General features: G+C 42.5%; 1 protein-coding gene across 1 annotated transcript in view; it reads left to right on the top strand.

The window, feature by feature from the left end:
- Positions 1–2,322: 2,322 nt before the first annotated feature.
- The window catches only part of NUP210 (nucleoporin 210), a 66,842-nt gene continuing 47,869 nt past the window's right edge, over positions 2,323–21,295 (top strand). The window contains exons 1-5 of the mRNA XM_074151420.1: positions 2,323–2,480; positions 12,236–12,372; positions 13,156–13,287; positions 18,222–18,318; positions 20,758–20,908. Of these exons, the coding sequence (XP_074007521.1) occupies positions 2,323–2,480; positions 12,236–12,372; positions 13,156–13,287; positions 18,222–18,318; positions 20,758–20,908 (675 nt within the window). The remainder of the gene's footprint in view (positions 2,481–12,235; positions 12,373–13,155; positions 13,288–18,221; positions 18,319–20,757; positions 20,909–21,295) is intronic.

The raw sequence follows: 21,295 nt of genomic DNA, 5'->3' as shown, positions 1-21,295 counted from the left end.
AAAAGCTAGGAAGTACTGGGATACAGACGTTTTCTCACCTCATTCGCTGCACAGGATGTAAGGTACTCGCCATCTACATCGTATCTATTTAATTGTAATTGTACTAACTATAAACACATTGTATTGATTTAATCATGGGCTATTTTATCACATCCCTCCCTAATATCCGGATCTTTACTGAACTTATCTTCATAACATGTCTATGAAGGAAGGTTATAGATTGATTGACAGAAAGAGTAAAGAAAAAAAAATAACTGTATTTAGGGGAGCGATTTAAGGTGTAGCAGCTTGATTTGCCAGAGCTTTTAATGCCATATATCATTCTGGGCTCAGCTCCCAGTGACTTAAATTGCAGCTGTAAAGTTCAGCTCTTCTCTAAATCAGACTACACAATTTCAAGATGTGCATTCAGAAAATGAGTAATATACCAAGAGAAGCTGCAGCGAGAAGTGAACTGTCCAGCACACAGTCCTCTGGGATAGAAAATGGAATAGCCTTGCTGAGGTACTGATAAATAAAACACTAGGTGAATAAATATTGAAAAAAAAATACTCCTAGGTAAATAAGAAGTCCCGTATAAGTTTACTCGCTTAGAATAGATGAGAATTGGTAAACTTCTGTACTACCTAAATTAGAACTGGTTAAACTGTCAGGTAGTGTCCTTGGACAGCATCTGATCTTCCCGGGCAAAATTCAAATAGCTTAATTCAAAGATGATTCTCCCCTTCTTAAAATTCCTTCTCTCACTGAATATATACCATCCCTCTGTTGTAGGTAATGACAGACAGATACTCCATGCAATAACTTAATTCACTAAATAGTTTTAATTAATTCCAGGAGCATGACTTTTCCCACGCACCATGAATGGTGAAGAGAATCGACCATTAAACATGTGTTGAAATGGTGATACATATGAATGCATACCGATAACAAGGACAAACGAAGACTGCAATATCAGCCAGACTTTTGACCTACAAAATAAAATGGTCTTTTAGAGTGCTTTCAAGTGTGTTCAAAGTTTCTAAAAAAGCAAATTATTAAATACACAGGAATTCCATCATATAGAATTGTGTTTATCTGTACATAAATCACCAGCTCATTTAAGTCTTCAGCAAAAACATCTGTAACAAAGTGAACTGAGTAGTACAATGTCATCCACAACAAAGTCCGATCACCACCAGGAGGTAAAACATACATTTTGCAGTATGTTTACAAAATATAGGGTAAAATAAAATAAAATAAAATGACTTGCAGTTCCTGAATTCCATTCCAGGCTCTGAACGCAGGTAAATTATTACAGATCTGTCAGTGCTGGTTAAAACTTCCCTCCTCCTTCTTCTTCCTACAATGTCCTACTTCCCATGCCATCCCACCACACTTTTGAGCAATACGCAGGAAAAGGTCAAGCTTGTGTTAGGCTGGCTGATGAAATCTAGCTACTTACTGTGCCTCTTGGAGGAGCTCCAAGCGGCTCAGACCAAGACCGCTTGTGGTATTCACCTGGTTTGCAGAGTTCACCTACCACCAAGTTCCTCATCTCGACTTCTTCACCTTTTTCTGCACTTTGGTCTGCCTACATTTTTTTTTTCCCCCTAGGACACAAAGAATACAGGAAAATAAGTCTTCTTACTTGAAGGATATAAGGATGCAGGTAAGTAGTGGTTTCATGACAAAAGAACTGTTGCTTAGCTTAGCTGATAGCATCACTCTAAGTACTATAATGTACACACTGAAAGAGCATAGCATGTAATGTAACCATACCCTCGATGGATTTATTTTTTAGGGTTTTCTAATCCGGAGGATTTAGGACTTAATCCATTTAGGTGTTGTGTTTTTTTATTTTTTAATCCATAAGTCCTGTTTTTCTAAAAAAAAACCAACCCACCACCTCATCCGACTCTACCTTGGAGACGGTGCTCTCCAGGGCCTGACACCCCACGTCCCCAATTGGGGTGGAAAACAGCACCCGGTGAGGTATAAATTCACCTAGAAACCCCTCCAGGCCAGCTGAGGTAAACCCACCAGCGGCCCAAGCCCTTCCCCAACACGATGTACCCCCGGCAGGCGACATTTTAGCCGCCCAAACCGGCGGCGGTTTCACTTGGCGGCCGTCCCTGTCGCTCCTCGCTGTTGGCGCCACTAGAAATTACCTCAGGGGAGGCGGCCCCGGGGGGCGGAGGGGGCGAGGAGAGGGCCGGGCCTGCCCCGCAACGGGGCAGGCCCGGCCCTCTCCTCGCCCCCTCCGCCCCCCGGGGCGCCCTGCCCCGCCGTTGACGTCCCTCCGCCGGCGGCTCAACCGCCCTTTCCCGCCCCCACCGGAGCATGGCTCCCCCCGTGCCTCTCCTTCTCCTCCTCCTCCCTCTCCTTTCCCTTCACCTCACCGCCACCTCCAAGCTCAACATCCCCAAGGTGCTGCTGCCCTTCACCCGCGGCACCCGCGTCAACTTCACGCTGGAGGCCAGCGAGGGGTGCTACCGATGGTGAGTTGCAGGTGCCGCCGCCCTTTTGTCCGCCGCTTCTTCTCCTTCTCTTCCCCCCCCCCGCCCGCCTCCCGCCGCCGCCCGGATGCACCTGCGGCGTTTCCTCAGCCCGCGGCGGGAAAACGCGGCCCGGCGGGGCCTGGTCTCTCCGTCTCTCCCCCCCCCCTCCCCTCCACCCCGGAGCCATTGGGCGCCAGGCCGGTTTCACCTTACTTTAGGGCAGGTTTTGGGGTGGCCCAGCAGCATCTGGGCAGGAATGGAGATAATCCCTGAGGGGAAAGGCTGGGTGTTACAAACCATCCTTGGGTTTTTTTTGGGGGGTTAAACCCGCTGGAGAGGGGCTCTGGCTGGAGGCTGGGGCTGAAAAGGCCCTGAGGGGAAAGTCCCTGCTGTGGGGGAGCTTCCCGCCATGGCTGGGTGCCTCACAAGTGCCTCACACCCCATATGTGCCCACCTCGCCTCCCCACATACTCGAGGCTTGCCCACCCTGTCTCCATACATGCCCAACATGCCCACCCTGCCTCCTCAGACACCCTCACTGCCACCCCAACGCCCTCAGTGCCTTGCTGAACACCCTCAGTAGCCACCTCAGACACTCTCAGTGCCACCGTAGCCATGTTTGCCCCACAGCCCCACACATGTGGGGGCAGCAGCCAGGGCTCGGGCATCTGCTGCTGGTGTAGAAGTGCCCCTTCCCTCCTCGTGGTCAGTAATGAGGGACAGACCATCATGAGTTTGTGATGTGGACGTGAGGAAGGAGGGATGGAGTCATGGCACCTGGCTGAGGTAAGAGCCTCTGGGTGCTGTTGTAAGCATAGACGACACACTGAGCACGTTGCCTGGTGAAGGTGAAGGCAAGTTTTAAAAAATTCTGGTCTTCCTGGGTTTCTGTTGGAGGCCTCGGTGCTGAGCACGTGGGATGCACTTCTGTCTGGAGCCCCTGTCCCACTGGGCAGAGGGCTCCCAGGAGGCAGGTCTGGGTCAGAGCATCAGAGGCTAAAGGCAAATACCACGTTATTTTTGAATCTGTGATTCAAAAACTGTGTCACAGCCTTCGTGTTAAACGAGTGCTACCAAATCCTCATCCTTCCTTGAGCGTACCAGAATTGTAATTTGGATCAGTAACAAGCAGGAGGTCCCCACCTGAAAAAAATGTGGCAGTCGAGATATGTTTGGAAAGATACTTCTGTACATGCCAGATGGATGCGGGTAGCAGTTTTCAGTTGTTACATTGTGCCTGACAGTTACCGAAATACATCTCGTAGGGCTGTGTTTTCACCCTGCATTGGTTTATTTACTTGGTGGTCCTACAGTTCTCATCCCTGGGCTGGTTACAAGCCTTTGATCTGTGACAACTTACACATCTGAGGGCATTTGCACACAAGAGCAGTAATCACAGTTTCTCCAGAAGTTGACTGAAAGGAAGTTACTGGAGGAGCTGCATGTGGTTGTGTAATTTCGGTTTTATATGGATCGTTTTAGTAAAAATCTCGCAATGGGTTTTTTCTTTTGCCTTACTCTAATCTTTAAAGGGAACCGAGTATTTAAAAGGATTTGGTTGATGTGGTAAAGTACATTGTATGAAGGTAAAAAACAAACTCATCAAAGCACTAGAAAAATTTAGGAGGTGTAGAAGGTCTGTCTTATTTTGCCAGTGAACCGCTGGGTGATGCTGGGCTGGCTGCAGCCATTCCTGCATGCACCAGGTGCTAGCCAACTGTCAGAAGTACATAGACCTTTGTAAATCTCACTGAGATCTATGGATTAAAATATGTAAGATTGTACTCTGGGGAAATACTGGATTTGGTCCATATATGTATCTCTGATGAGAGTTGTTTGTAGGCACTTCAGACCGTGTTATATTGGCGCCAGTTGCTAGCAATGGACCGCATCCCTCGTGCAGATAGGCTTCAACGTGCTTTTCCGTCCTCTCTGCACAGACTGTGTTTTATCCCCGGAGATAGTACCACGTACAATATTTACAGATGGGAACACTTTGCTTCACAATTAAGGAAACTATACCAACTTCATACCGAGTGTGTCGTCATTTTGTGTCCCGGCGTTGTAAAAGTGTGTTTATTCACTTCTGCTTTGCAGGGACTGGCAGGATGTGGGTGGTAGAACTCAACATGTGCTTACAAAACCACCAGAAAGAAGCAGTAGCTGGGTGTGTGTGGCGGAGCAGAAGCAGTAACTCTTGTCATGGTGCTCAGGGCATGTTTGCAAGATTGCATCTGTGTCTCTTTCCCCCTGCATCCTTGCCCCTGCAGGCCTTGAACTGCAGAGGATTAGAAAGAAGTGTACTTTGGAGGGGCAGGCAACTCTACAGCTACTTGCTGACAAGTTTCCTGTGCTTTCCTGTTCTGGCCGTCAGTAAGAGCTATTACTGGAAGGAGGCTGTTAAACTGGAGAAGTTAGGAAGTACCGAAGGTATTCACTTCAGAAGTTGTGACTGTTCCTCACCCAGGGTTTATAAAATGATGGGTGGGTTTGCATTCATGACAGCAAGGATTTGGAATGGAAATGATATATCGATTGTGCCTGGAGAGGGGACGGAGGTTGTATAATATAGGTGATGGGGAGGTTAGAGGTAGCATATGAAAGCTGTTCTCATCTTACAGCATTATCTGTCTTCAAAATACATCCTTCAAGTACATAAGGGACTTCCTTACTCATCTCAAACATTCAGAATTCATACCTGAGCATCTGATTTTGTGAAAAATCAGCATGTTGTGACCTTATTTCTTTCCAGTTTCCCTTTGGGGCTTCAAGTTTACCCCTGAAAGCAGGAGGTTTTCAAAGCGCTCGTAGTGGTGGTTGAGAATTCCAGTGATTCAAAGGGAAAAGGTGAAATTTTATCATTATCCCAGCAGATTGGGAGCAGCGATAAAGTTATAAGCATGGCTTTAAAGTATTTTCTGATTTTCAAGATGCTCATGCTTTCTGGAGTTTGGGTTGCCTTTATGTTGAAATTATTTTTTGGTTAAAGCTTTGTTTTCAAAGCATACAGTGTTCCTATCTGTAAATATTGTATGTGGTACTATCTTCAGGGATAAAACACAGTCTGTGCAGATATATTTAGCATTTAAATTACATCTGTATTTATCTTTTAATTACCTTAATCCAGAAATTATACCTGGAAGAATGAAAGTACTCAGAAACAGAATTATCTTCTTGAAATCTGTCTTATTACAATAATGGTTTTTGGTGGGGAAGGAGGGGAACACACAAAACAAAAACATTTTCCCCCAAGGTATATACAGCATGGTCCAGGGTATTTATAGCAGAAATTATATGTAGGGTATAAACATGCTTACACGTTATTTGATGTTTTGTGGAATTTTGTAGAATCCTCACCAGGTGAGAACTGGTGGGAAGTTTAAGCTTCAGGAGTCAGCTTTGAGAAATAAACTGGTTGAACTGGACCCATTGAAGTCAGAGGGCTTGCTATGGAAAGGTTACAGCTGCAGGAAACTGTTCACCGGTGATAAAGGCCCTGTACAAAGTTGTTTGTTGCAAATATAATGAAGGGGAGCTTATTGCTGCCTTAAGTAAAAGAGTTTCTGGGTGCTGCTGAAGCCCTAATGATGAGGTTCTGTAAAGCTAATTGCCATTGCGAGAGGAGTAGGGGGCAGAGTGCTGGGGTGAGATCCAGTGGCTGAGTGGTGTTTGAGCTGCATCCTGCTCAGGTACTTCCAGAGAACCCAAAACCTATATACAGTGCTGCTGGCAAAGCTCATTGTCTAGCTCCTTGTCACATTCCTGAATTTGTCTTATCAGCCCATGTTGTGGCTTATATGTTTTAAAAATGTATATTAAATGGAGTGTTGCTGATCAAGGTCTGTTACTTTGCTGTAAAACTGACAATCTCATCTCTGATAATCTGGGGATGGTGGTGGTGTTTCTTGGATTACCTCTTTTACTATGGGTCTAAAAAACCCTGTCTTTGACTCTCACAGAAAAATGTCGTGTGTGAGACACCGATTGTTAATTGCCGTATTATGAAATGACATCTTAAGTAATGATTCTTATCCGCTGCTATCCTTACCGCTTGCTTTGGTTCTCACCTGCTCTGCATTTCCTACTTAATTAGAGCAGGCAGCAAAATGTTGTCCCTTTCTCTGGGAGGTGCCTATGCTGCCAAGAGCTGGGGAGGCTGGTGGCACTGCTGCTTTCCCAGCATGGCTTCAGGCTCCTGTAGATACCAGAAGGAGCTTAGAATTGGATTGAGGTGTCCTCGTTGGGAAGTGAGATGGGTTGTGCTGCTGTGGCTCAGGGCTGCGTTACCTGAGTGTGTTGGCTCAAAACCAGAGTGGGTAGCGTGAGGCTGCGGCATGGATGTTCTGCCAGAGTCAGAGAGCCAGAAGAAATAATCATGTTTTTTCTCTTAGCCAATGTGTCAACCTACGGTGCAGGTTTACTGTTGAAAAATCTTTTCCTGAATCTGAGCGTAACTTGCCTGGCAAGGAGGACAGAAAGAGTAGGGACTGTAGTGGCTTTTGGGCAGCTTTCATTGCTGAACACCCATGAAATGCTTTAAGACTTTTGCTGTCTTTGGTTGTGGGTCTTACCTTAGTAATTAAAGCTTTAAGGGTGCTTACGTGTGAGAAGGTTTAACAGAATGGATTAATTTGAAATAATGCAAAATGTGACATTTGTGTTTTGGGACTAAACTGCCGTTTTCTAGTTTTATTTTCTAACACGAAATCAGGCCAAGCTAATTTCAGACCAGCTTGTGTAGACCAGCCTTTATTTATTGCCGTTTTTTAGTTGGAAGATGACTGTCAGTAGTGTGCCATGCCATTTTCCTTCATGCAGCTAAAACAGGTACAAAGCTAAGCACTTATGGTAAAATGCTTTGAGCCACCAGTTGATTTGACAAAATATCCAAGTTACTGTTGGGCATCTGGGTCGGATTTTGCGAACATTCATCACTGGCTTAACTCCACTTCTCTTCCTTTGAAGTTAATGGGCACGCCAGCTGATCGCCATCGTAAAATCCCAGGAGCAAAAGCTTAATCCTTGGCTCACTCTGTGCTGTGTGATGTTTCCATTTTGCTTTTAAAGCAGAACTGGATGGAGGTTTTTTTCACTGCTTTTTGTTTTCCCGGTACAATAAGAAAGATCCTAGGAGAGGATTGAGTGAACAATAGAGAGATAATCTGCCACTGCGTTGTTAAAAATCCTGAAGAGTTGAGGGAGCTCTGCCAGGCTCCCTCTGTGTTTTCTTTGGAATGGGTTCAGTTCCCATGTCCTTGGTTCTCTGGGAATCTGTTTTTTATCATACAACTACAGTTGCCTGGACGCTGCTCCGGCTCTTGTCTCCTCATTTTTGTGTGTCAACAGTGTTTGTCCCAAGAGTGACTGGAAATAAGGTACGTAATGGATTGGTCAATCCAGCCTTACCAAACTCCTGAAAACTTTACCATCCAGTTTCTCTCTGTCTTTGTATCTGCCCACAGCCCTGATGTAAATTCTAAGAGATGAGCTTAAGTGCCAGTCATGGTGCCTCTCCACAAAGGTGGCGTTTTGCTAATTTAGTCCGTTGAGTTTAGTCTGAAGAGCTGACAAAACAATATGAAACACTGAAGCAATAAGAATCAACAAGATTATTGCTAGAATCAGGGAAAGAATAGTACTTGCCTGATCTCTAAACCAGCTGATGAGTAAATTAAGTATAATCCTTGAAGTATGCACATGTGATATTACAGAAGAGTTGATTAAGACCGTGCAGGCCTGGGTTTGGGTAGATCTGTAGATACACTCTTGGCACACAATTCTGCGTTCGGGGGGTGAAAATCATGAATGAAATGGAAATCAGCAAGAGGGCTGGCAGTCTTTGTTGCAAGTGTCTTTAATTCCTCTGCAAGGAGGATTTTATCTTGAGGGAAATCAATATTGGGGTTTTTGTTAGCTTTCCTCCCCACCTCTTTGCTCTTCTTTCCAGTGCTTCCTCCCCCGCCTTGCTCTTTCTTCAGACACTGGCATGGGATCGAGAGGCAGTGCCAGAAATGCTTCCCATTACTTGCTTCTCGGGATCTAATTTTGACCTCTGACAAGGCCGGCTCTCAATATCACATGCTGACGTGCTGCTGCTGATCTGCTGTAATTGGCAGGTGATATAAATTGCAGTCTTTGTTGTCATTTTAAAGCCAAAGTTTCTTTTTCTCGTCCATCTAGGACAAGTGGCAGAGTAATGCCACTGTAATATACAGCCTCTTTGAGCAGGGCCTTATCCTTTCTGTGCTTGACCCTGGATGGATGTAGCTGTAAACAGAATGTGCTTTTGATATTGTCGAGCAATACTGAGGAGTCATCAAATATTTCATAAGCTACAGTGTGAAAAACAATAGTTATGCAGATAGTTTTTGGATACAAATGGCAATAGTAAACCAAGCCTCCGAAGCCCCCTACTTCACCTGCCCAGTTCAGGTAATTGCCTAAAATAGCAGACACCCTATTGGTAATAAAACTAAAAATGTTCTTGTATTTAAAAAAAGTAAGAAATTCAGCTGATATTCTACCTCCTGTTTTAAACTACCCTCAGAGCCCAAATAGTATCTAATCTCAGGTTCCCTACGCCAGTGTCATCTAAGAGTTAACCAGCATTTAGCTGTAAAAGCTTAAAAGTTCCTTTATAATTGTGGAGTGTATGTAAGTTTACAGCTAAAATTTAATGCAGACTTTTAGTTTATCTTTGTTCCTTTCTTTTTCTAGTCTGAAAAATATCCTGTAATTAGATTTAGTTTCACAACACTGCTATTAGTGCAAACTGTAGTGGTTATATATTACAATACCTAACCATATATTAAAAGAACAAATACAAAACACAGTGAAACCCCTGTTGTGTTGTAAACACAATCAATTTCAGACTGGAAGAACACAAAAACCTAAAATTACTGAAAAAAACTAAAATATCTAATGGCAGAGAATATTAAACAATGTAAAGAACTAAATAAGAAAAGTAGAAGTCAATTCCATAGGTATAATGCTTATTTAAAAATGCCTGCATGCATATTAAGTCAGATCTGCATACTCAGCTTAAAAATCCTGCCAGCCAAGTACAGAGAAAGCCTTGCTGGTTGTGAATACTAACGTTGTTCAAAGAAACTTGCTAAATGTTGGAAAAGTGTTTCATGGTTGCCTAAGAAGCAAAATAACTAATCATTCACTCTTAAATTGATCACTGATACAGAAAATAAATCATACTATTTTAGAAACTGTATAAACGCTAGTATAAAAAAAATGCTCGTATTTATATACATTGCTTAGGTATCTAGAATATAACAATTCTCAGCTTTAAGCTTTTAATTGGTGTTTAATTATCCATTGCATACTGCTGTGGGTTGTTTTTTTCTCGATCAGGTAAAATACTTCGAAATTTCAGGGTGAGCATTTGCTACTGTTGTTTCAAAATCCTTTAAAACTAGTTTTTTTGTAAATGAAATATTGTTGGGAGCACACCAATATTACAAATTAATAATTCATTGAATTAATGAATTTTGCCCAAAACAAAAATATTGTACTGCTGTGCAGTACACCGCCAGTAGCATGCACAATTAAAAATGTTCTGACTTCTTAATTACAAGCTTTTGGGGCCTCATTGTTTGGGCAGTATAGTATGGTTAACATCCAGACCCATGTGTAGGGAAGCAGAGAGTTGACACAAATGTATTTTTGTTTCATGGAGGTTTCTGTGAGAAATGCAGTATTCGGTGTCTTACCGACTGCTTCAAACCAGAGGGATCTTCATGTCTTGCACGATGGGATCGGTCTTCAGAATTGTGCTTTTCATGGCTTAAGGTTGAACACAGGATTTGCAATTTTATTCCAGTGACTACAACCAGACCGGTCCACGTTCACCTGGACTGCAGCGGTTAACTCTAGGATGGCCAAACATATTGTGATATGTTATTTTTTGAGATGGATACAATTTTAGTTAACAAGAAATTTTGTTCTTTGCTGTTTTGGATTGGTTGGTTCTGCCAGTAATAACAGGAGGTAAAACCCTTGTTTGGGGAGAAGGGAGAATTATGATATCGCTGTTTGTTTGGAACTCCCCTCCAGCTCCTTGCTGAGTTAGAAGAGTTTTCCATGGATCACAGACAGGCATTTTTGAAAATCTTACAGAAGGAAAGTCTAAATAAATCCAGTTTCACCATTTACCAGGTGGGGATCCAGTGCCTGATTTAGATTGTGTTTTCCAGTTAATGCAATGTTTTCATCAGAACTGCTGTCGTGTGGGAGAAGCAATTCCTGAGCAGCTTTGTCATTAGTGCTTGCTTTCATTGTTTTAATCCTTCAGAGGACCCTTGTGAGAGAGCTTTGACTCGGGATCCCTGAGCAAACAGCAATGGCTGTTTCAGGCGCTTAATTCATTAGCGGCTTAAGCGGGGTGCTGGGTACTGAGCTGGACTCAAGTGGGCTGCCTTCCTGCTTGCTCTGCAGGAGAGTTGGCGGGGTTCAGCCTGGAGAAGAGAAGGCTCCAAGGACACCTTAGAGCCCCTTCCAGTCCCTAAAGGGGGTCTAGGAAAGCTGGGGAGGGACTCTTGATCAGGGAGGGGAGCCATAGGATGAGGAGGAACGGTTTTCTACTGAAAGAGGGGAGATTGAGATGAGATTTCAGGAAGCAACTCTTTAGCATGAGGGTGGTGAGACCCTGGTCCAGGTTGCCCAGAGAAGCTGTGGCTGCCCCATCCCTGGGGGGGTTCAAGGCCAGGTTGGACGGGGCTTTGAGCAACCTGGTCTGGTGGGAGGTGTCCCTGCCCAGGGCAGGGGGTGGCACTGGATGGTCTTTAAGGTCCCTTCCAACCCAAACCATTCTATGATTCTATAACTCCTGCAGGTATAGCATGAGCAAGAAGTTGTGTAGAGCAGCCACCAGCTAGTTCTCCAAAACAGTTGGCAGCTCTTCCCCTGATGTTCTTTAACTATTTACAGGTTGAATGAATTGAATCCCTACTTGAATATTTTAATTGCTTTGAGCACTCTACACTCAGGCCTCAGATGCATATTGCTACTATCTCAAATTTAATTTCAAGAGGCTTCGTTTTTAATAACTTCTAAAGTTATTTTTTTTCCTCATCTTGACATATTTGGCACACAGGAAGCGAGAACTGGACTCTCTGTCCATGGTGAGCTTCCCACAAGCTTGTTCCGAGAGCAGTTGTGTTTAGAAAAGCCATACAAGTCAGGGCAGGAAGTAATAGATGCATCAAATTTTAGGTTAAAACTCCATGTTCACCAGATCTTTCACTGAAGATAATTATACAACTTCATATATTTTACACAGCATTACATACTCCAGCTAAACAGGCTAAATCCTTTTTTTTTAATTTCTTGATTAAAAAATGGTTCTTACTTGGTCAGAGTCTCTGCCCTGGCAAACATACATAATTGTGATGTTCTCTCATCAGGGAAAGCTTCCAATTTTTGCAGAACTGTGTTTCGAACTTGTGTTGAAAATGCAATTACAAGTGGTGAATGGGCCTTTAGCTAAGTTTATTTTACCTTCTGCTTCAGTGTTCTGTGTGTGTTTTTGCTTGTTTCACGCTTCTTAGCTAATAAATAGTCAGACCAAATGCTTTTCAACTTCATTAAGTAGCTGGGCATAGCTCTGAACTGACTGAATTGCCTTCAGCAGTGAAGATGCCGTGGTAGAGAGAATGCTGTGTTTTGGTGGCTTTTAAACCAGACATTTGATTTCTGTCTAGAGGTAACTGAAACCCTGCTAACACGACCATATAATCCTGTAGGTCCTCCAGCAGGCCGGAGGTTGCGAGCATAGAGCTGGCAGGTGAGGATGAGCGCCAGTGTTCACAGAAAGCTGTTGTCCAGGCACGGTCCTCACAGCCCACGCGTCTGACAAGTATCATCTTTGCTGAAGATATAAGTAAGTTTTAATTCTTGTAAGCACACACACTACTTGCGTCCTGCCATCCTCCAGAAAGAGAGTAGAGATGTAAAAGTGCACAAACCAAGAAATTTCCGTTCATACACAGTCATTTTAGACTTTCTATGGGCATGGTTTTTAAGTTCTGTTTGTTAAAGTCCTCAGATAAGTGGTAATGATATTAGTGACATATCCAGGAAAATGGGTAGTTCTTTAAAAAAAAGAAGGGAGGGGAGGGAGCAGTGCCTGAAAATGATGTTCAGCACATACTTTTTATATAATGCAAATTCAGATGTTAGAAAGCTGGAAATTGCCTTTGTGTCCATCATACAATATACCCGGTTAGTTTCTGTAATGGCAGGTAGGCAAAAACAGATGGTCAATTAAAAGTCTTGAAGTCACTAAATGAAGAAATATATAGGGGTTTATTGTCTCTGGGTAAAAGTCATTAAGCTCTCTAGGATGTGAGCCATGTCTGACAGTTGCACTGTAGAACTCTTAATATGTAGTCAGAGAAAACATCTGTAACTGCCAATGTAGATGGAAATCACAATTTTTTAAGATTTCTTCTAAAGTCGAGTGAGGAAGGGAATTGCTTTTTCTTGCTTGCTTAGCCACAGTCACTATTTGATGAAGAGTTTCTTAGTAAAGGTCATGACCCAGTTTCAGTTCCTTCAGCGTCTTGTGTCATTGTCTAAGTTTACGGTGCATTTGGTCTTGGTGCTTTTGATGAGGTTGTTCAGTGTTGCTGAGTTCATGTGCTCTTTCTGATGTCTCTTCAAGTGACTGGACAAGTCCTTCGTTGTGATGCTATAGTCGATACCATTCACGGCATCCAAATTGTGTCCACAACAAGAGAACTCTATCTTGAAGACTCGCCACTGGAGCTAAAAATTCAGGCTTTGGATTCTGAAGGTAAGATCTCTACTAGAAGGAGATAAAAATATATATTGAAGCTCTTAATTGTCTGGTATGTGCACTGGTTTTATTTGCAACACAGTTGAATGTTAGAAGCTAAGCTGAGTAATTTAAAGGGAGTTCTCTAAATAATATGTTCAGTAACCTATTGTTTCTGTTTGTTTAAAATCTACATACCACCTGAATAGGAAAATCAAACCCTACTTGATTTCCAACAACTTTTGCTTGCCTTTTTTGCTTATTTTCCCAGGAAACTTAACTCTAATGCTAAGGGTATTTTTAAAAATCAGAATTTAAAATAATCAAATTAAAGGTGTCAGCTCTTGGCAATTCTACCTCCAGGTCAGGAGTAAGAATGTAATGAAAAAAGTCCCAACACTTGTCCTGTTGAAATGTCCCATCTAGGGCATTTAACTAGGTCCAATCAAGCATTTAGCAGGGTGTTCAGAGATGATGTTGGAGACCAACCACCTACTGCTTGGATCAATATCCCTTCATTATTATAGAAACATTCACTTTTGAGAGGTACCATTTAGGCTCACGAAAGTCAGTGCATTTGGACAGAATGCATGATTGTTTTATAGGAGCAGAGAGCTTCTCCTTTTCATACTGTCTGTAGCATCTGAAAAAGAACCACGATGCTGGTAAGAATTTAATGCTTTGGTTTCAACAATGGATTTTTATGCACACATCAACACTCACATAAACCAAGTGATTTTTAGGACAACTACTGGGCTGAAAGGAAATTATACGTAAAGCAGCTATAAAAGGTTGAATTGTTTGTTTTGGGTAGTTAATGAGCCCATCCTACATTTGTTTGTAAACTGTGAACATCAGGTTATATATAGAAATATGTTAATAATGAAAAGTAATTTTGTTTTCTCATACTGTGCATAATACCAGATTCTTGGCTTGGTGTTTCTGCAAACTCTCAAGCTTGCTCAATGGACAAATTTACCTTGGAAGCCACCCAAGTGAGAGTCTGAACAGGAACAATGGTTCAAAGCCCACAAAGACTGTGTAATCTGCATGACTGAAACAAGGTGTTGGTTCTAAGCTGTAGGACTAAACTTCCCAATCTAAGTTCAGGGGATCAGGACACACTCAAAAGCTTTGAAAATCATTTCCTTTTGACCCAAATAATCTTGGGATCCATCCTTGGGAGACCTTTGGACGTGTTGGACTCTCAGTGGTCTTTCTCATCTCACTCAAAAAAATAAATAAATACAAGAGCAGTAGCAAGTTTATTGAAGGACATAATTGTTCAGGAAAAGTCAGAGAATTGAATAAAGGACTTCTGAACACTTTTTTAATATTCAGAAGGTAAAAAAATCAATATAAAATAATTATCCAGTTAAATGAATATTGGGAAAAAATCTGCTTAGCTTTGCTGAAAACCTGCACAAGGAATGGGTGTCAAGGCTGTTACTGCAGCCTGTGTGAGGGAGTGGGAGCAGGTGCTTTGTATCAGCCATTGTATGTATATAGTGTTGGAGTGAGGTAGTTTTTTCCCCGCATGTGTAAAGTAGTTAAGCGAGCCCTAAGGATGTACTGAGTGCTGATGGTGATTATAGCAACTGGTATGGGTCAGACCATTCATTAATATTCATGATTCTACTCCTGTGAGTATCGATGTATCTTCACAAATAGTTTATTTCCTTATTCTCTTCCATATATATATATAGTCCAGTTATTGTTTTTTATAAGCTGTATTTTTTAATCAGTTCCATTAATGCAGATTCCTTTTTGTATGCATTTTTAATAAGCCACTCCAAATATTAACTTCATCCCCAAATAGTACTTTTCAAAGATTACTAATGCAAGAGAGAAAGATGACGATGGAGATCTTTGGCCAAATTAAGTACAGAATTGGGGGTGGGGGGAAGTCACCTATTGTTTTCTTTTATCTGTTTAAATTTGCTCAGGTTATTTCATTATGACTTAGCTAGAGGTGAGTTAAATAAGATAAAGACTTAAAGCTGTGAGTTTGCATTTCTTTGTCTGTGAGTGTGCAAGGCACGGTGGCTTCCTGACCCAGCAATGGAGCAGGGCTCATCCAACCAGGTCTCCTTGTTTACTGGGGTTTGCTCCAGCCTTGCCAGTGAGAGCTGCTTTTCTGCTGAAGCATCACAGGGGAGCAGCTCTGGGATTACGGCTCTGGAGCAGGAGCACAAGTCACTGGCTAAGTTGACATCTGAGGAGCCTGGGCGGGTAATGTTACAGCTGGTCTGTAGCTCCTGTGACAGCCCTGTGATCCTGCAGGAAAGGACAAAAGCACAATACAGATCTACTTCGCTCTGGTGAGACCCCACCTGGAATACTGTGTCCGGCTTTGGAGTCTCCAGCATAAGGAGGACATGGACCTGTTGGAATGGGTCCAGAGGAGGCCACAAAGATGATCCGAAGGCTGGAGCACCTCTCCTATGAAGACAGTTTGAGACAGTTGGCGTTGTTCAGCCTGGAGAAGAGAAGGCTCCAAGGACACCTTAGAGCCCCTTCCAGTGCCTAAAGGGGGTCCAGGAAAGCTGGGGAGGGACTCTTGATCAGGGAGGGGAGCCATAGGATGAGGAGGAATGGTTTTCTACTGAAAGAGGGGAGATTGAGATGAGATCTCAGGAAGCAACTCTTTAGCATGAGGGTGGTGAGACCCTGGCCCAGGTTGCCCAGAGAAGCTGTGGCTGCCCCATCCCTGGAGGGATTCAAGGCCAGGCTGGATGGGGCTTTGAGCAACCTGGTCTGGTGGGAGGTGTCCCTGCCCAGGGTAGGGGGGTTGGAACTGGATGGTCTTTAAGGTCCCTTCCAACCCAAACCATTCTATGATCAGGGCAAGCACTGTGTTACCTGTCAGTCTCCCTGGGTGCTGCCTCCGGTAACCGGGAGGCTGCCGCTGCCCTCTGTGCTGCGGAGATAGCTGATCCTGTCTTGGAAGGGCAAGGCCCCGCATTGTCTGGGGTTTGTCTTTGAAAACCTGACTTTGCCTTTGTAGTGGCCAAGAAGGACAGTATCAGGAACTGTGTGGCCAGCAGGACTGGGGCAGTGACCATCCCCTGTATTGGGCACCGGTGAGACCCACCTCGAGGGCTGCCACCAGTTTTGAGCCCCTCATGACAGGAAAGACGTTGAGACTCTGGAGCGTGTCCAGAGAAGGACAACAGAGCTGGTGAGGGGTCTGGGGCACAAGTCTTGTGAGGAGTGGCTGAGGGAGCTGGGGGTGATCAGCCTGGAGAAAAGGAGGCTGAAGGGAGACCTTCTCGCTCTCTCCAACTCCCTGAAAGGAGGGTGTAGCCAGGGGGGGTCGGTCTCTTCTCCCAAGGAACAGGCGATGGGACAAGAGGAAATGGCCTCAAGTTGCACCAGGGGAGGTTCAGGATGGATATTAGGAAAAATTTCTTCACCCAAAGGGTTATTAGGCATTGGAAGAGGCTGCCCAGGGCAGTGGTGGAGTCATCGTCCCTGGAGGTATTTAAAAGCTGGCCAGATGTGGTGCTGAGGGACATGGGTTAGTGTTGGGTTTGTCAGTGTTGGGTTGATGGTTGGACTTGATGATCTTCAGATCCCTTCAGGATCCCTTCCAGGACCTTCAGGTCCCTTCCAACCATAACAATTCTATGACCCTGTGAGGAGCTGGGACACCTAGGCCCAAAGGTGGCTCAGAGGCTGTCAGGATGGTGTCATGCTTTTACCACCAGTTGGCTGTGGCACCAGCTGTGGCACTGGCTGTGTCCAGCCGCAGCCTCTCTATGGTGCCATCTTCTGCATTTCTCCACTAGCCTTGTGATTTTCAATGGGAGCAAAACAAAAGAGCATAATACAGCTTTGCAAAGCTAAAACATGCGTCATTAAAAGGAAGTTAGACTTGAATGCATGTTAAATAATCCAGACTCAATCAATTTTAATTATATTGCTTTGTGTGTTCAGAGTTTTGTCTTCTAAATCGTATTTATTTGGGATTTGGAGCTTTCTGTGGTAAGTTGTATAGAAATGGGAGAAACTATATAGGCTGCACGTTGTGTTAACTTGTCTTAAAATATATTTTTGGCTTAAAAATATTATAAACCTTTAAGCATAAGAATTCGATAACAGATTTGCTTTGATTCTTACTTTATTAATAGAGATATAAATGTCAAAATGAGTAACACAAATGGAAATACATTTTAAAATACAGTAAATACTTGGATTTCAGTTCCTTTTTCAGTTGTGCCAGTGGGCACTGCAGTTCAGAGCACAACTCACCTTGAAGATCGTAAGATCTTTCAGATTAGTAGCTCATTACACTTAAATGTAACCATGATAAACCTTTGTTTTCAGTCTGTTTATTCCTTTCTGTTCCTTTTTGTCATTTACAATTTCTCATGTTGTAGTAGTCCACAGTTTCTAGGAAGAAGGTGCTCAGTTTGGGTTCTTTGAGTGGAGACTTACTCCCGGTGTGGGTAAATCATGGTTGTGCCCAAAAAGAAAACAATGTATGTGGAAAGTGCAGTGAACTGTGAACTCAGGTTACCCAAATGGTATCTCAGATCCACATGTTTCAAAGTGAAAGATTGTTTAGCAGGATCTTTTTTTAATGTCCTGCTAATATCCAAGTAATAATAAGGTTTTTGTGGCCAAAGGGGAAAGGAGGTTGTGGGTGCCAAGCATCTCTCAGGAGCTGACAAGTGGAGGATGAGTGGTGTGACCTGCACCTACCTAGTGGGCCGTGTGAGAGACATAAAGTGGCACGTGTACACAGAAAAGGCAGTTAACAGAAACATCTTAATTTTGCCGAAGTCAGAAACGCAAGGTAGATTGTCATTTTTGACTAAATACAGAGAGTGCTTCTTTTAGGGATAAGACAGAGAAATTTCCTAGGGGAAAAAAGTCATAGCTTGTCTTCCAGGAAGACTCTGTGCTTGTTATTTATTTTTGTTTTCATCTGATTGTTTGATTTCTAGGAAACACTTTCAGCACACTGGCAGGTTTGGTCTTTGACTGGACAATAGTGAAAGACACGGAGGCTGATGGCTTCTCAGATTCCCACAATGCGCTACGGTAAGGTCATTTAAATTGTTCACAAAGGTCTCGTGTCCATCAAGCTTGATGTGTATAAATATTTTCCCACATCGAGGCAATTTACAGAACTAATGCCTAAAATAATGTTTATGGGTCAATTGTTCCAGAGGTGGGGCTTTTTTCAAAGTGCCTACTGAAGAGTGTGGGTGCTCTCCTCCCTGTTTAATGTCACAACTGATAGTGTTACGTAGCGACAGGAGGCCAGGGAGCTCTAATGCAACAACCAGAAATAAATAGATGCAGTTGTTGATCTTCCTGAAACATCTTGTGCAAAGGAAAGATTTATCAGTAAGGCTGTTACCTCAGGATTTCAGCAGAGTGTTTTATTTTTAAATTATTTTTAAAATTAAAAAAAAAAAGTCTTCTTTCACTTCAGAAAGGAGCTCTTCAAACTTCAAGAGTTTCAGGTTTCGGTCAACATGTAATTCTGGTATTGAAATAGCTTTCAAAGTATCTAACCTTCAAATTGGAACACACCAAGTGGCTGCTTGTAAGGTAGCTACAGCTCATAAATCCAGGTGAAATAATTCAATGAAAAGTATTCAGTGAAGCTATTCAATATATTGTTTTTCAGACGAATCAATGAATGGAAAGCATTTGCTTGATAAATAAACCGTGGTGCTTGGTTCATCATCTGCACTGACTCAACGAATAAGTTAACTGGAATTTACAAGTGCTGTATTTTGTGGAAACCTCCATCCGAACATCTTGAAAGTTGGGGGTTTTAAAATTTTATTTTATTTTTTATTTCCTCCTGTATTTGCCACCAGATCATCTTTGGCCTCTGTTTTAGTGTTGGTTTTTTAAAAAAAATATATTTTATCAAGCATATGCACTGTGTAGTTTTACAGCGATTACTTCATTGTTCTGTTCTTCGGTGGCTTCAAACAGAAGTTTGAGTTTCCATCCTTATTAAACTAACCAGAATTGAAGGCTACTGAGTGGTACCTTGTGTGGGATATTTTTCCTGTTGGACTCGAGGAGTTTTATCTTTGCACTGATACCAACTGGTGTCATCACACCAGGATCCTGTTATCTAGCAGTATTATGCTAGTATTCATCATATTGTATACGCCATGGTGAATCTTGACTTTGCTCAGTGTGAATATTGGTAGAAAAAATGCCTCCCTGATATACATGAATTTGATCAGACTGCAAACACATGAAGCATGGGGTTTTCACACTAAACAGTTCACAGACATTTCTTGAGTGAAGATTTACTCAAAACTTCCCTAACATCTATTAAGCTTGTAAGGTGAGAGAGATTCAAACTCATGCACTGGAGGCTTCAGCTACTTTAGAAAACAGATTCCAGCAAAACATAGGTAGATTGCGGGACAAAAAATAATGTAGGAAACTCTGCCTTCCTTTAAAGGACCTGGCTTTATTTATATGATGATTCTATGACTAGCATGTGGGGAAGGCAGTTCTCCTAGAGAGCAGAATGGATAATAGTTAACTTCCATCCTCAAACCTGTATTCCACATACATTGGGAATGGGGTAGGGGTAGCAAACAAGACTCTCTGCTACTGGGTAAACACAAACTCCCAATTTTGCAGCCTTAGAGAAGCAAACAGGCAGCATTACCCGAGGAAAGCCTATAAAGCTGATAATACACTTGAAGCTGCAGGTAGGAATGTATTGTTCCTATCTACAGTGCACTAATTGTTCAGTGAGACTCAAGATCCAAACCAAACTGATATTGATATGTGCTCTACTGTTAGCATAGCTCTGACATAAAAATGTTCTAATGGCGTTACAGCTTTGCAAAGTAAACAATAAACTGTCATCAATATGTTAATATTCCTAACTGTTCTCAATAAGGCTTTACTGATTTTACTGGGAAAGTGCATGTAAAGCCAGAAAGATCCTGTGCATATGGAAGCTGGCAACCTTTAAAACTCTTTCAGCTTCTCTCTTGTCCTTTACCCATTCGTGGCAAATTCCTTTCCTCTCGTCATGTCATTGAAACTTCAAACAGTTACTACAAGTATTCTGCTTGTAGATTTTTTCATAGTCATTTATTCTTCCTATAGGTCAAAGTTATGTTGCGGTTTGTTAAGCTGTTGCTTTTATAAACATAAGCTTTGGGTCTTTTACATCAGTTATTCCACAATAATCTAGAGAGTTTTTGCAGGCTACACCTACTGTGGAAACTGGAGGGATCATTACAGACAACATGTGCAGGCTTCTGATATCTCTTGAAAGCCCACGAACAAGCTTCAAACAAACTTTTATCAGTCACAGAAATTAGCTGCAGATATCTTGAAAACTGAGTAAAATTTGGATATCTGGTCCCAGGCAGACATCTTAAATTTGCTTAAAAATGGAAATAGTGAGGAGTAGGTGCTGCTCTTGTTTCCCTGTGGGTTTACAAAGATTGGACAAAAAATTTCTCTTTTTGATTCACCTTTCAGTATACTCAAGTTCTTGGAATCCACTTACATTCCACCTTCCTATATATTGGAGATGGAAAAAGTTGCCAAGCAAGGAGATACCATTTTGGTGTCTGGAATGAAAACGGGGAGTTCTAAATTAAAAGCAAGAATACAGGAAAGCGTCTATAAGGTGAGAAACTTGCATTGTTCTTTCTTTTTTTCAGTCATTTAGTCTTATAGTCCTGTAAGTTTGCCCTGTGGTATTGTTCCCATTGTGGATATCAGTGCTGTCTTACTGGGTTGACCTTGTAGTCAAAGGTTGTTCTAAACCTAACTCTCTGACAAAAGGCCCTGGGGCAGAGGAGTACATTTCAAATACTTCAGTACAATTTTATTATTCCTGATAGTCATTCATATTATATATATAACTAGAATCATGCTGGATAGGGCATGATTTTAGCTCTTTTTAAAAATAACCAGCTAGAACACTTTAGGTCTTTTTTTTTTTTTTTTTCCCCAATAAATAAATAGCTAGAACAAGGATTGCTATATTGGATATACCTTTATTTTCTGTTGG

Source organism: Numenius arquata, chromosome 8 (assembly GCF_964106895.1).
Source record: "Numenius arquata chromosome 8, bNumArq3.hap1.1, whole genome shotgun sequence".
NCBI classification, from domain to species: Eukaryota; Metazoa; Chordata; class Aves; order Charadriiformes; family Scolopacidae; genus Numenius; species Numenius arquata.
The sequence above is the reverse complement of the archived record's forward strand: the minus strand, read 5'-3'. Positions and strand labels throughout refer to the sequence as shown.